Here is a 12,580-nt window from a genome sequence, read left to right on the forward strand (position 1 = left end):
TCAGAACATCTGTCTCGGGGGTACAGGGTGCCCTCCTGCCCAAACTTGTCACCCTCAGAAAACACCTGGGCACAATGAGTCTGAGAAGGGCTTCTGAGAAAACAATGAATTCTCTCCACTTTTGTCTGTTGTTGTCTGGCCTGACCGGGGAACTGAGGAGAGCATTCCGTTCTATTTCAGAATGTCTGCCAACCCCTTCCGCTTAGTCAAGAATCGGACAACGGGAGATGAGCCGGTTTTGGCCTTTTCGGGGAGAAGCATGCAGCCACAGGGTTGGGAAGTTCCCTGCTTCCTTTAGTCCCACACACTACAGATGAGGTGGCTCCCCACAGGTGGGGCACCTTCCAGGCCTCCTGGGGGCTCCCCACAAAGGCCTGAACCAGAAGGGTAGGTGGGAATCATCAGCCTACTCTTTTGTTTGTGGAGATCAGGGCACCACTTCCTGCTCCAGTTTCATCCACCACAGCAGGGCGGGTCTTCAAATGGCTGCCATGTTCCTGAGGTGCGGCTCCCACCCCCTTTCGGGCGCGGAAATCCCACCCACCCTCCGTCCAAGCCCAGCCTCCAGGAAGCCTTCCTCAACTGCACCAAGTGTCTCCTGCGGCGGCCCCCAGATGCCCCCAGAGACTCGCAGCCAGTCACGGTAAGAAACTCTTCTGTCGACGACCCTGGCGTGTCCTCCAGCCTCTACCTCCCCACCCCAACACCCGGGCTGGGGCCACCCATTCGTCACCAAGGCGGGAGCCTCCGAGGACTCTTCCAAGAGCAGGCGGGAGCTGAATGCACCAGCTGCACAGTTCCCGCCATTCCTGGAGTGCCTCGCGCAGGGCTGTACCGGCCTGCTGCTGGTGTCGTGGTGCAAGGGGACAGGGACATGAAACCTGTGTGGGGGTTTGGGTACCCTGCCCGGGAGGAGGGAGGGCACAGCAGCCCATAGGAATTGTCTTCCGCTTCTGCTGCCAAAAGGAGGCAGCTCAACTCGCCTGAGCACTTCCAGCATGGCGGGGAGCAAGTGACCAAATTATCCGCGTGTGGCTACCAGGTCCCCTCGGCCACACGAAGGCTCTTTCTCTGCTCTGAACCTGAGGAAAAGTCCTTCAACAGCTGCCTCAGATCCAGGACCCCGGAGCTGTTGGGACTGAGGTGGTGGTGGCAAAATGTTCCCTGGGTCTCTCTCCTACGGGAGACCGAGAAGATGGTGATACCAGAGGGCTGCGGGGGTGGCAGAGAGGGAGCACACCCGTTAGCCCACCACATTGATTTAAAGAAGTCCAGTAATGAAACAGCTCTCAGTTGAAGGAGCTCACTGGAAGAGCTGTGATGAGGGGTGTCACCCCAAGGCCCTGACTGTGACAGCTCAAAGCTTAGCTCAAAAGTCCTTAGGAAGAAAAAGGAGAATTCTGAACGAAACCAGTCAGTAGGATTTGGAATGCAAGTGGGCAGTCTCAGGGAGTGAGTAAGGACCTTGTGTGAGAGGGACCATCATCATATGCGTCTCTGACAGGCCACTCGAGAAGGATGGGAGAGTTAGGGGTTCCCCGTGACATCAAAGGACCAGATGAATAGTGAGGAGTGGCCTGACCCAATGTCATTCCTTCCTTCTAGAAGGTTCCTCCTCCACACTGCTCAGAGCGAAAGTCACCTCTCCTTTGAGCCCCCCCCCCCATTCTGTGATCTCAGTTTACTCTTTACTGCCCTCTGCCCTCTGGACTTGGAACTGCAGGCGTTCACACAGTGTACTAGGAAGAGAGGAGGGTTTGGTACCCGTGGATATTATTGTTTATACATTTTCATCAGCAAGTGTCTAGATGACTCTCTCGGCGGCACCGTGTTGAAAGAGAAGCTCCTGGAGTCAGGGATGGAAGTGGAGGGGGGCAATGCTCTGAGCATAGCCCTCTAGTAAACTGCACAGCAGCCTCAGGGGCCTTATGGCTGGAAATTAGATTTTAGCTGGGCTGCACTTGTCCACCAGAGAGCAGAGACTCCAATGAAGGTCTGCAGGCCAATGTCTTTGATTCTAATATCACACAGGTGGCTGACCCATCAGCCAGGGTGCACCTTCACCTCCGCAAACTTCATTTGCCTATGTTCCCTGGGCAGGGGCCATCTACAGCTGACTGGCCCTCCTAGGGTCACAAAGGTAAGAAACCACAAAGGCCAAACTACCTGGAGTTCACTGGATGGAGAGGAAGAAGGCTCACGGTATGAGGACTTACAGGCCTTTAACTCCTTATTGCTTTTTTTTTCTTGTAAAATACATAATCAACACGAAACCCACCATTTTAACTCTATACAATTCGGCGACAGCACAGCATTGAACAATGACCATCGTTTTCCAGTCTTACAACTTTTCATCACTGCAGGCTATTAGCCCGAACCTCAGTTTCCCCATCTGAAAATGGAGCTAACCATAAACAGCTTTCCTAAGACTAGAAGAGGTGCAATCAAACTTCTGCTTCTGGAGAAAGAGTTGGCTTGCTTTTGAGTGAATAGGCGAGGAAAGAGGGCAAGGGCCCTAGATCAGTGAGAGCTTTAGCAATGCTAGATTGCAAATAAACACATATTCACTTGGAGCTCAGAGAGACAGCGCTGGTGTCGGGGAGGTCCCCTATGGTCCAGTGAGCGTGGCTTTGCGGCCAGGATTTCTAGGGAGGACAAAGATTCTGGATCACGAAGCTCTGTCAACTGTTCAGTCATCTCTCATGGCTACCCTGTAGGGAAGCTTCTGTGTCAGGAGACAGAGGTTCCAGGAGGAGCTGAAGTTGATTGCAATCGCAAACCCAGAAGGGCTGGACGTAGGGTTAGTCTTCACGCAGCTGTAGGGAGATGGAGGAAGGAGCATGCGTGAGGGCATTTGGCGCCAGCAAACTGGATAGGGTGACTGCTGTGCACTTGGGTAGGATGCTGGATTGCTAAGAACGGAACTGGCAGTCACTGAGATAGTCTAGGAACGGAGTGGGAGGTCTGAATACTGAACGGGGACATTTGAAAAGAGGGCAATGAGGGGGAGAAGCGCGCACGCTTACACACACACACATACATACACGGCCATGTATGAAGAATGTAGGAGGAACTCCTATGGCTCAGTAAGGCTCTTTCAAATATTTTAAAAAGTCATATGGGGGGTGGTGGTGAAGAGATAGCTCAGTGGCTGAGAGCACTGACTGCTCTCTTCTAGAGAGGACTTAGTCTTGATTCCCATCACCCACATGGATGCTCACAACCATCTATAACACCAGTGCCAGAGGATCTGACGCCCTCTTTTGGCCTCTGGACACTGCACACATAGGGTTTGTAGGCATACATGCAGGCAAAACACCCACACACATTGTTAGAAATAAGCCCAGGGGCATAACTTGATCATCACTCCAACAGAAATGCCTCAACGAGACAAGACTTTACTCGTGATCAAGAGGGTGTGCTTGGAAGAGCAAGAACCCCAAGCCAGGAAGTGCATGTGATTTTTATTCTAATGCTGTGGTGACCATCTGTGTCTTCCCCCATGGGCTGGACTCTGGTCTCAGCTCTTCAGAGACTGAGTTTGAAAGAGTGCAGAGGAGATGAAATGGGGAGGGACTAACTCGCTTTCATCTGAAATTGTAGCAGAGTCTTCGTGTAAATAAAACTTTTTTACCTGGTGGGGGAATTAAAATATCAGCCTAACTGTCTTAGAAGGCAGGGAGATAAACCTTTAATCCCAGCCCTGAGTAGGCAGAGGCCAACCTGGTCTCCTTAGGGAATTTTGGGTCTTGAACTCAGAGATCCGCCTGCCTCTGCTTCCTGAGTGCTGGGATTAAAGGTATGCGCCACCACACCTGGCTATCATTACCCTTCTTATTGAAAGATATTTGAAGGGTTCTGGACAAGACTCTGGAATTCTGATCCCCTCCCCTTATTAATTCTTAAGGTTTCAAACTGGGGACAAACCCAGGTCCTGTTTGGTTTACTGTGTGTTTTCTATGAGAATCAATAAAAAGATAATTCAGGAAAGCCTGGTTTACAGAGTAAGTTCCAGGACAGCCTGGTCTACACAGAGAGAGAGTTCCAGGATGGCCAGGGCTACATCTATAGAAATCCTGACTAAAAAAAAAACAAAAACAAACAAAAACCGCAAACAAACAAAATATGAAAACAAAAGACCCTCAGGAAGCAGACAGACCAAAAAGTTTCAGAAGCCTCTGAAACTGACCAGATTCGCTAGGCTCCTCCCTCCCTACGCCTCTGTATACACTAAGGAAACAGGCAAGTGAATCTCTTGAGTACAAGGTCCGCCAGGCCAAACAGGACTAGAGAGTGAGACCCTGTCTTAAAAACAAAACAAACAGAAAAAGATTTGAGTTCCTTGTCCTAAACACAAGTTTTACAGTGTTTGATAGAAAAAGACTCATATGAAATACTTCTTACAACATTAAAAATGCCGCCAGGACTAGGATTTGTATTCTGGTCTTAGACAAGAGTCTGTGGGATTCTGACCCCCTCCCCCCATTAATTCTTATGGGTCCAAACTGGGGACAACCCCAGGCCCTGTTTGCTGCACCGTGTGTTTCCTGTGAGAATCAGTGCATGATAATTCATCACAAGGTGGATTGTGTCAGAACAGAACAGGGATTGGGTGAAGCTCCCACCTGGGTGGCTACGCAACAGGCTATGATAAACAGGGCACCACTTTATGGGGAATGCAGCAGCCCTTTCTAGAAGTTCTTTCCTCCAAGGGCTGCACTGACCACAGGCACTGTCCCCCCCCTTTATGCAGGAGTTCCTCAAGGATGTGGGCTTGGCTTTGGCCTGGTTTCTGGCTCACGGCACACACTTGGCTCAGAGTGTATGGGGGCATCTGTTTGACACACAAGTGAGCAGAAACATCATTCTGAGATGAAGGACAAGCGTGGACAAAGCCCGAGGGGGGAGCAGGCTGCTCACGAAACCGTGGGTCAGGTGTGGCAGAAACGGAAAAACAGGAGGAGAGCAGATGTGGATGCGTCTTAAATACCAGGCTAGGGGATCTGGGTAATGAAGGTGGCAGATAACTTCAGAAGTATTGGGGACAATGAGAAGGGGGACAAGAGGAATAGACGAGATTTTAGGGACAGGAAGCAAGGGACTTCTAAGCAGCAGCCTTTTCAGAGTTTTTGCTTCAAAAGAAGAAGACCGAGGGATGAAGAAGGAACCAGAGTAGTGAATTTAGTGAGGAGAGAGGACAGGCAGGCAGCAGAATCGGGAACGAGAGGAGAAGTATCCAGACTCACCCACAACTGTCCTCCCATGGGAAGGAACCAGAGGACGGAAGAGTTGTACAGAGCTTCTCAAACACAGTGCTCCAACCAACAGCAGCAGCAGCACCTAACATCAGTACCCTCACTACCCTGTCTCCACGGTTGTCACCATAGCCACCGTTGTCGCCAAAACTACAATGGCATTACCACTCTCGTTACCACCAACCAGTTTTACAACCATTACCACCACCACTACTACAGTAACATCATCCCCATCTATAATATCACTACCCACCTCACCTCTGCCGTATCCCCATCCCCCTCCCCTCCTCATCCCCAAGACCATCTCCATCACTGCTCTCATCCCGACATCACCCTGACAGTTTTTCTCTGTCATTCCCACTGCCACAACCATTTCTCCTAACCACGGTCTTCATCGCCAAGCACCCTCTTAGAAGCACAGATTCTCAACATCTGAGCCCTTGAATCAGAAAGTCTGGGGGGTGCTGGAGTTCTCATCAAGCCCTCTGGAGGACTCCATGGGATGTTCAAATTCAAGGATCCCTAGACAAGACACCACAGAAATGCAAGGCTTCTTGAGCGGTTAATTTCAGAAATCAGAAAGATGAAAGGCACAAAGCCAGACCAGGGAGAAGGAGAGGGAATGCCACCCCCTTTCCCTAACTCCCCGTTTTCAGCTTACTGAAGATCTGCCCTGGGTGCAAAGGGAATTCATCTGGAGGTGAGAATTTAACCGCAAATGCCTTTTGACCAGATACTGGCTCTTCTAGGTCAGCTGAAACCACAGGTTTATCCCCCTGAAGTTTCTCACTCTATCTGCTGAACTTCTATGGAGAGATTCCTGCCTTATTCTCCACTCGGAGACACAGGAGCTCAGCACGTGTGTGGCCACACCCTGATGTTGACCAGCCCTTCAGGATTCAAACACCTGACCGGGTTCTCACCCAGGGCTTCAGTATTTGTTAGGCCCGGTGTTTACCTCAGACGACTCCTCCTTCCCTTCTCCCCCTCCTCACCTCCCTGGGTGTGGAAGGGTGGATCCAAGCCTAGCTGGGTCTTCACCCTCCACTTTTAATCTCTAGGCTTCAACCTGACTTCTGAGGTGAGTTTCCTGCCTGAGATTATTTGTGAGTGCAGAATTTCCTACTCTTGGAGAGAAGAGAGGGAAGCCCGTGAATTGCACCTTCAAAAGCCTTGTCTTACCTTGATGGCGAAAATCTGGTTAACTTGAAGTCAGAAGCCCCAGTTAAGTAATTTCATTGTCTTTAGGCTTTACCCGACCTCCATAGGAGGACATTGTAGGAGGGCCCTCACTTATCTGGAATGCGGAGGGCTTTGCAGCAGGGCCCTCACTTATCTGGAATGCGGAGGGCTTTGCAGCAGGGCCCTCACTTATCTGGAATGCGGAGGGCTTTACAGCAGGGCCCTCACTTATCTGGAATGCGGAGGGCTTTACAGCAGGGCCCTCACTTATCTGGAACGTGGAGGGCTTTGCAGCAGGGCCCTCACTTATCTGGAATGCTCATTCTGCTAGGTGCAGAGGCCTGTGCCCCATTGCTGATTCTCACCAGGGCTGAACTAGCCCGGGTGTCCCTAGTTAAAGGAAGCCTGATGCCTCTCAGAGAAAACGTGTTAAGTGAACAAATGACAGAACTAATTAGGAATCACGGAGGCTGTGCTGTGCTTTGGGGGAGATGAAAATTTGGCTCCTGGCTCAAGAGTTTCTAACATAGGTTGAAGTGTCCCCAAAGAAGAAAAGCAGTATCAGGTCTTGTGACTGTTCCTCGTTCTCATTTTCTGGTTTCTATATTGGAAACACAGCTATTCTTCTTAATCTCTTGTACACACATGAAAATAAATTCTAATTTCCATTCTTTCTTATACAAAGTTAATATATTTTGAACATTATTCTGAGCTTTGTAACTCCCTCTTCTAAGAGTATGCCCTGAAACGGTCCATGTCAATGATTTTAACTACTGTGCACTCTTCCTCTGTGAGGATGTGCTATATACATCACCAGTCTTCCCCTGTGGTGTTTGGGTTTTGCTCCAGCTTGCACACATGTCGTTTTGTCTATCTCTGAGTGTGTCTACAGGACAGCTTTGTGAATGTGGGGGTGCTAGGTCATAGTATGTGCCTTGGCTCTTACGGTGGGTATTGCTTTCTTCCTTCTAGTGGGCGGTAAGAAGTGAGCCAGGGAGAGCCCAGTGGGAGCAGCTCTGTTCTTTCTAGCCACTCGACCTGGGACCTGGGGCTCACTTGCTCTGGGCTTGGCTTATTAATCTATGAAATGTGCCCTAGCCTTTGGGATGCTGAGGCAGGACCATAGTCAGAAGTTTGAAACTAGGCTGGGCTGCAGAATAAGATATTGTCTCAAAACAGAACGCCCAGAAAGGCTGGGCCTTCAGCTCAGTGATAGAGCACTTGCCTAGCATGTAGAAAGAAGGCCCGGGGCTTGATCTGCTGTACTGCAAACCAGCAATCAACCAACAGCCGTAAATATAGAGCATATGGTGGCAAGGAAAAAATTAGACCTTCCATGTAAAGGATTTAGTTCAGGGCCAAATATACAACTAACCATTTTCAGGCTGCTGGTTTTCTGCTGAAGTCCTGCTGGAGACTTTCATGGGTGCCATTGAAAGAGCCTGACTGTCAAAACCATTTTCTGAAACGAAGATTCTCCCTCCATAGCTATCCATGTCTCTGAGGTTTCTCTTAGGTCCTTTTAATAGAAAAACCTGGGGTTTCTACCCAGGGACATTTCTAGGGCTAGCTGTTGGATAGACTGGAGTGGAATCTTTCCAAAGAGGGCTCCAGCCTGTCTTAAATTCACCATTCCCCTGCGCAGGCTGCAGCTGAGTACCCTGTTCTCCGTGTATCATTTGCTACTGGCCTCCTACAGTGCTGCACAACGTGCAGACGTGAATCTGTTCCCATGTTAGCATTGTCGCAGGGTGGAGCACACGTCAATCACTGCCAGGCCAAGTCTTCTCACTCTGCCTCCTGTTCTCCCCAAACAGAGCGTCTTACATTAGAGTGCATGGTCCCAAGCCCCTCCACGTTGTCATTGGATGAAACACCCCAGGGTCTCTGTGGACTTCCTGTTGCCTTAGGGTCTGGGCACATTTGGGGATGAGCCACATTCGATATGGGGATGTCCAGATTAAAGGATGGGTTTCATTTCATCCACACAGAAACACAGTCCATGTCGCCAAAGTTAATTGGTAGCTGATCTTTTGAGGCCTTACATCCAAAGAGGTGTTTCCAGAACATTACAAACAGACTCTGCACAGTATACCTGATTTTTGCCTTTGTTCCCTCTGTGTGTGTGTGTGTGTGTGTGTGTGTGTGTGTGTGTGTTCCTGTGTGTGTAAGTGTGTGTACATGTGTGCGTGCATGTGGGGTCAAAGGTTGGTGTCAGCTGTCTTCCTCAAACAATCTCCACATTTTTTTGAAGTTGTTTTTTGGGGTAGGCATGTGTGCCTGTCACATGAATACAAGTGTGCACACACCACGGAGCACACGTGGAGGCCAGAGGACAGCGTCTCAGGAGTTGCTTCTCTGCTTCCACCTTTTTTTTGAGGCAGGGTCTCTCTGTGTCTGTTGCTATACTGTGTGCTCCAGGACAGCTGGTCTTCAGACATCTGGATAATTCTGTCTCTGCTTCCCATCTTATTGTAGAAAGAAGTACTGAGATTACAGATGTGTGCTATCACATCTGGACCTTTACACAGGTTTGAGGACTGAAGTCGAGCTCTCAGGCTTGTGGGGCCATCTCTCTGGCCTGTCCCCTTATTTTTAATGAATTGATTTTTTTATTTGAGACAGGGTCTCTCACTAAACCTGGAGTTTACCAATTCAGGTTGTATGGCTGGCCAACAAGCCCCAGGGGTCCCCTGCCTCCACTGGCCTAGCACTAGGATTGCAAATACGTGCTTGGCTCTGTACATGGAGGCTGGGAATCTGCACTCAGAGTCTCGTACTGGTGCAATAAGCACTTGCAATGGAGCTGCTTCCCAGCCCTTTTCTGCTCTCTTTCATAGTACAGGAGATCAGGATGAACTGGGAACCCAGGATCTGGTTGCTGCATCCCTAGAGCCAGATGGTTCATTCACTTGATTGACTCAAGAACATGAGTGAAGAAAAAGAGGACTCATTCAGGATACTCAGGATTTATGATGAAGAGGCGATAAAGAAGATGCCAGGAAGCTCTGGTATTTTTTCTCATCAATGGCAACAAGAACACCACCAGATGGACAGTGCACAGGGAATGACCCAGCTGCCCCCATGTCCCTCAGTGCAGCGTGACCCCGTTTATCAGGAAATGCACAGTATGACCCAGCAGCGGTGGCATCCCCAGGCCCAGGACACATCTGGGCTTCAGCACATGCAGTTCTCAGAAGCAGAACCAGAAGGAGGAACCAGCTCAGGGTAAGGCTGTTATGAGTGAAACTGGGCAGGGTGATGGACTGTCCTGGGCAGGGAGGGCTCAACACAAAGTTCTGCCCTTCATGCCATCTTCTCCCTCTTTCTTCTCCATCACAGCTCTCAACCAGGAGCTACAGCTGGTAAGTGCAGGGCCCTAACAGTGTGGTTGGGAAGGGGGGGCAGCCCAAGCTGGAGCCCAGATGGTGGGTGAGGTACCGGGTTTGGTGTAAGAGAGCAGCTCTCCTTCTGACCTTGTGACTGATGCGGTGACACTTGGTCCGTGACCGGTGGGTGTGGCTGTCTCCCTGCAGGCCAGTTCTGTTCTTCGTCCTTGCTCAACAAAGAAGTCTGGTCATTCCTCAAAGCCATTGTAAGTAGCTTAAGGTTACGTTTTTATCACCTAGACATCATCTTTCTTTCCCGCCTACCCTCCAATGGAGAAGCGGTGTGTTTGCAAACCCTCGATGGAGAAATGGCACACCCCTATTCCCTTCTCTGGGGTGACCTGGGATAGCATCTTCTTCATGAGACTACTCTCCTTGTTCTGCCATTTTGATAAATAGGACCTTTAACCACAGTGTCACTTCTACAAGAGATGTGATTTGGGGACCCCTGAATCAAGCTGCTAATGAGAAAGAAGCTTAGAAATTTGGGGAGTAGGGGCAGAGCAGGCCTCTGTCATGGTTGACGGGTCCTGTCATCTCCCCAGCCTCCGATTCCAGATGAGGCCGTAGTCACACGGAAGTCCCCATACGGTTCCTGGAGGGTTGGCACTCTCCAACATGGGAGGCGAGTGAACGCTATCGCTGTTAGCCGTGCTCCGCTCCACGTGTACACTTGTGGCACCGGCTACATCCGGGTGTGGGATGAAGACGCGTTGCATGCCTCGGACAGAGCACCTCAGGCCCAGCTGGACTTTCAGGTGAGGTTTTGAGAAGGCAACCAGGGCCTCTGTCCTCAGCACTGCCAAGTGTATTGACAGCGTGTGTTCTTCCCCAGGACCCTCAGAACCGTGTGCTCACCTGCAAGCTGTTCCCTGATGAGCAGAGCCTGATTACAGGGGGAATAGCCCAGGCTCTTACTCTCTGGGACCTGGCTCCCACACCCCAAATCAGGGCCCAGATGGCCTCCACAGGCCCCATATGCTATTCCTTGGCCCTCTCTTCTGATGCGCACATCTGCTTGGCTTCTTTCAAAGGATTCGTGGAGATTTGGGATGTGCAGAACCAAATCTTGATCAGGTAGGACCTCTCTCCAGAACCACTCAGGTGTCTTGGGAAGGACTTGAGAATGAGACCCCCACTTTGCCTTCTTGGCAGTAGGGCTATGCTAGGTGCTTTCTAACCCCGTACATTCCTAACACTTCTACATTCTGGGCCGGGGAGCAAACCTTGCTAAAGACCTCAGTTGTTTTCCCACCAGGAAGCATGAAGTTCCTCCCTATGGGTCCCGCTGCGTGGACATCACAGGCTTTAAGTTCTGGACAGGTGGTGAAGATACCATCCTGTATTCATGGGACATGAGGAGCTACCAGAAGATTCAGCAACACAACTTATGCCATGAGGTGCCTGCTTGGTTGCCTTCAGGACCAAGTTCAACCCTAGGATGGGGGCTTGGGTGTGGGCAGGGGGGATGCTGAGTGTAAATCTGAGGCCAGGGCTTAAATGAGGGCACTGGCGATTTTGAGCGCAGATGCAAACTTCCCACAGATCCTTAGCATTACCCATGACCCCAGTGAGGAGTGGGTGCTGGCGGGCTTGAAGATGAGTGACATTGCCATCCTGCACGTGCACCGGGAGGAGAAGTACAAAGCTGTTGTCCAGAGATACTCACAACACCACAACCTCAAGTTTGCCTCTTGTGGTGAGTTAGAAGCCAGGTGGCCCCCCTGAGTTCCTACTTTCTCCCCCCCCCCCCACTTTCCTTATGCTACTCTTGACCACAAGGACTTCCATATAGAATGAAGCCTGAAGGTCCAGGTAGACAGAAGTGGCAGTAGTCGCATCCCGTGGGCCCCTTGTTCAGGGATAGATCACCATGTCCTGGCTGTGGTTCTGGCGGCAGCAGATGACATGGGCCTGATTTTTACAAGGTAGGGAAACTGAGGCAGAGTAGGTAGTTGCTCTCTCCCTAGTCTACTTGAAGACAGTGGAATGAGAACACAGGCTCAGTTTCTGATTTCTCACTCTGTTCTTCCCTTTGCCAGGGACTCATTTTGTGGCCACGCTGGATAGCACGATCAATTGTTTAGAGGCACCTTCTCTCCGAAGGTTGTTCCAGGTATGGAGATGGTGAGGGGTGGAGGTGTATGGACCAAAACACTCAGCGCTTGTGGCCCCAGATCCCTACTTGATGGGTCCCAGAGAGAACTGGAAGATACCGCTGAGATGACACTTTATAGTGGCAGGGATTAAGGACTGATCCTGTGAACCCATGGTCTTCTCTTTGAGTTTTGTCCATGACCCAGTGAAGCCTTGAGTCTACAAAGACCTTGAAACGTGAAGTCCTCCCGTCTGACTCAAGCCCCAGCCATTCATGGTCCTTACCTTTCTTTTCTAGACAGAGGAGTGCTATGACATCCTGTGCTGTGACATATCCTCGGATAGTCAGTACCTGGTCACGGGCTCCAAGGAAAGTGCCACAGTATACCAGCTCTTGTATTGAAGGTTGTGGGTTATGGCCCTGCCAGGGAAGAACCAAAGCGATCAGACCATGTGACCTCACAGTGCCGGACATCTCCAACACCTGCCTCCCTCTACTTCAGCTATGGTTGGCTGGCTGTACTCCCAGGCTTTGAGTATATGGCTTGGGGGCTTTTCTTTTTTTATTTTTGTATTTTTTTTTTTACATCCCCACTCGTTGATAACTGTTTGGCAGGTCTTTATGAGATATGACTTTGTAATTAATAAAATAGAACA

General features: G+C 50.3%; 1 protein-coding gene across 1 annotated transcript; it reads left to right on the plus strand.

Moving 5' to 3' along the window:
- The first annotated feature begins 482 nt into the window (after window positions 1-482).
- Tle7 (TLE family member 7) lies at window positions 483-12,326 on the plus strand. Its single transcript, XM_041650531.1, is given in 11 exon segments — window positions 483-579; window positions 582-643; window positions 9,556-9,665; window positions 9,780-9,802; window positions 9,974-10,032; window positions 10,372-10,584; window positions 10,662-10,903; window positions 11,085-11,226; window positions 11,372-11,525; window positions 11,869-11,942; window positions 12,222-12,326. Coding segments are annotated over 11 exon segments (1,281 nt in total).
- Window positions 12,327-12,580: the final 254 nt, after the last annotated feature.

Source organism: Microtus oregoni, unplaced genomic scaffold (genome assembly GCF_018167655.1).
Source record: "Microtus oregoni isolate MIOR12 unplaced genomic scaffold, Mior012 000004F_ref0000308, whole genome shotgun sequence".
Lineage (NCBI taxonomy): Eukaryota > Metazoa > Chordata > Mammalia > Rodentia > Cricetidae > Microtus > Microtus oregoni.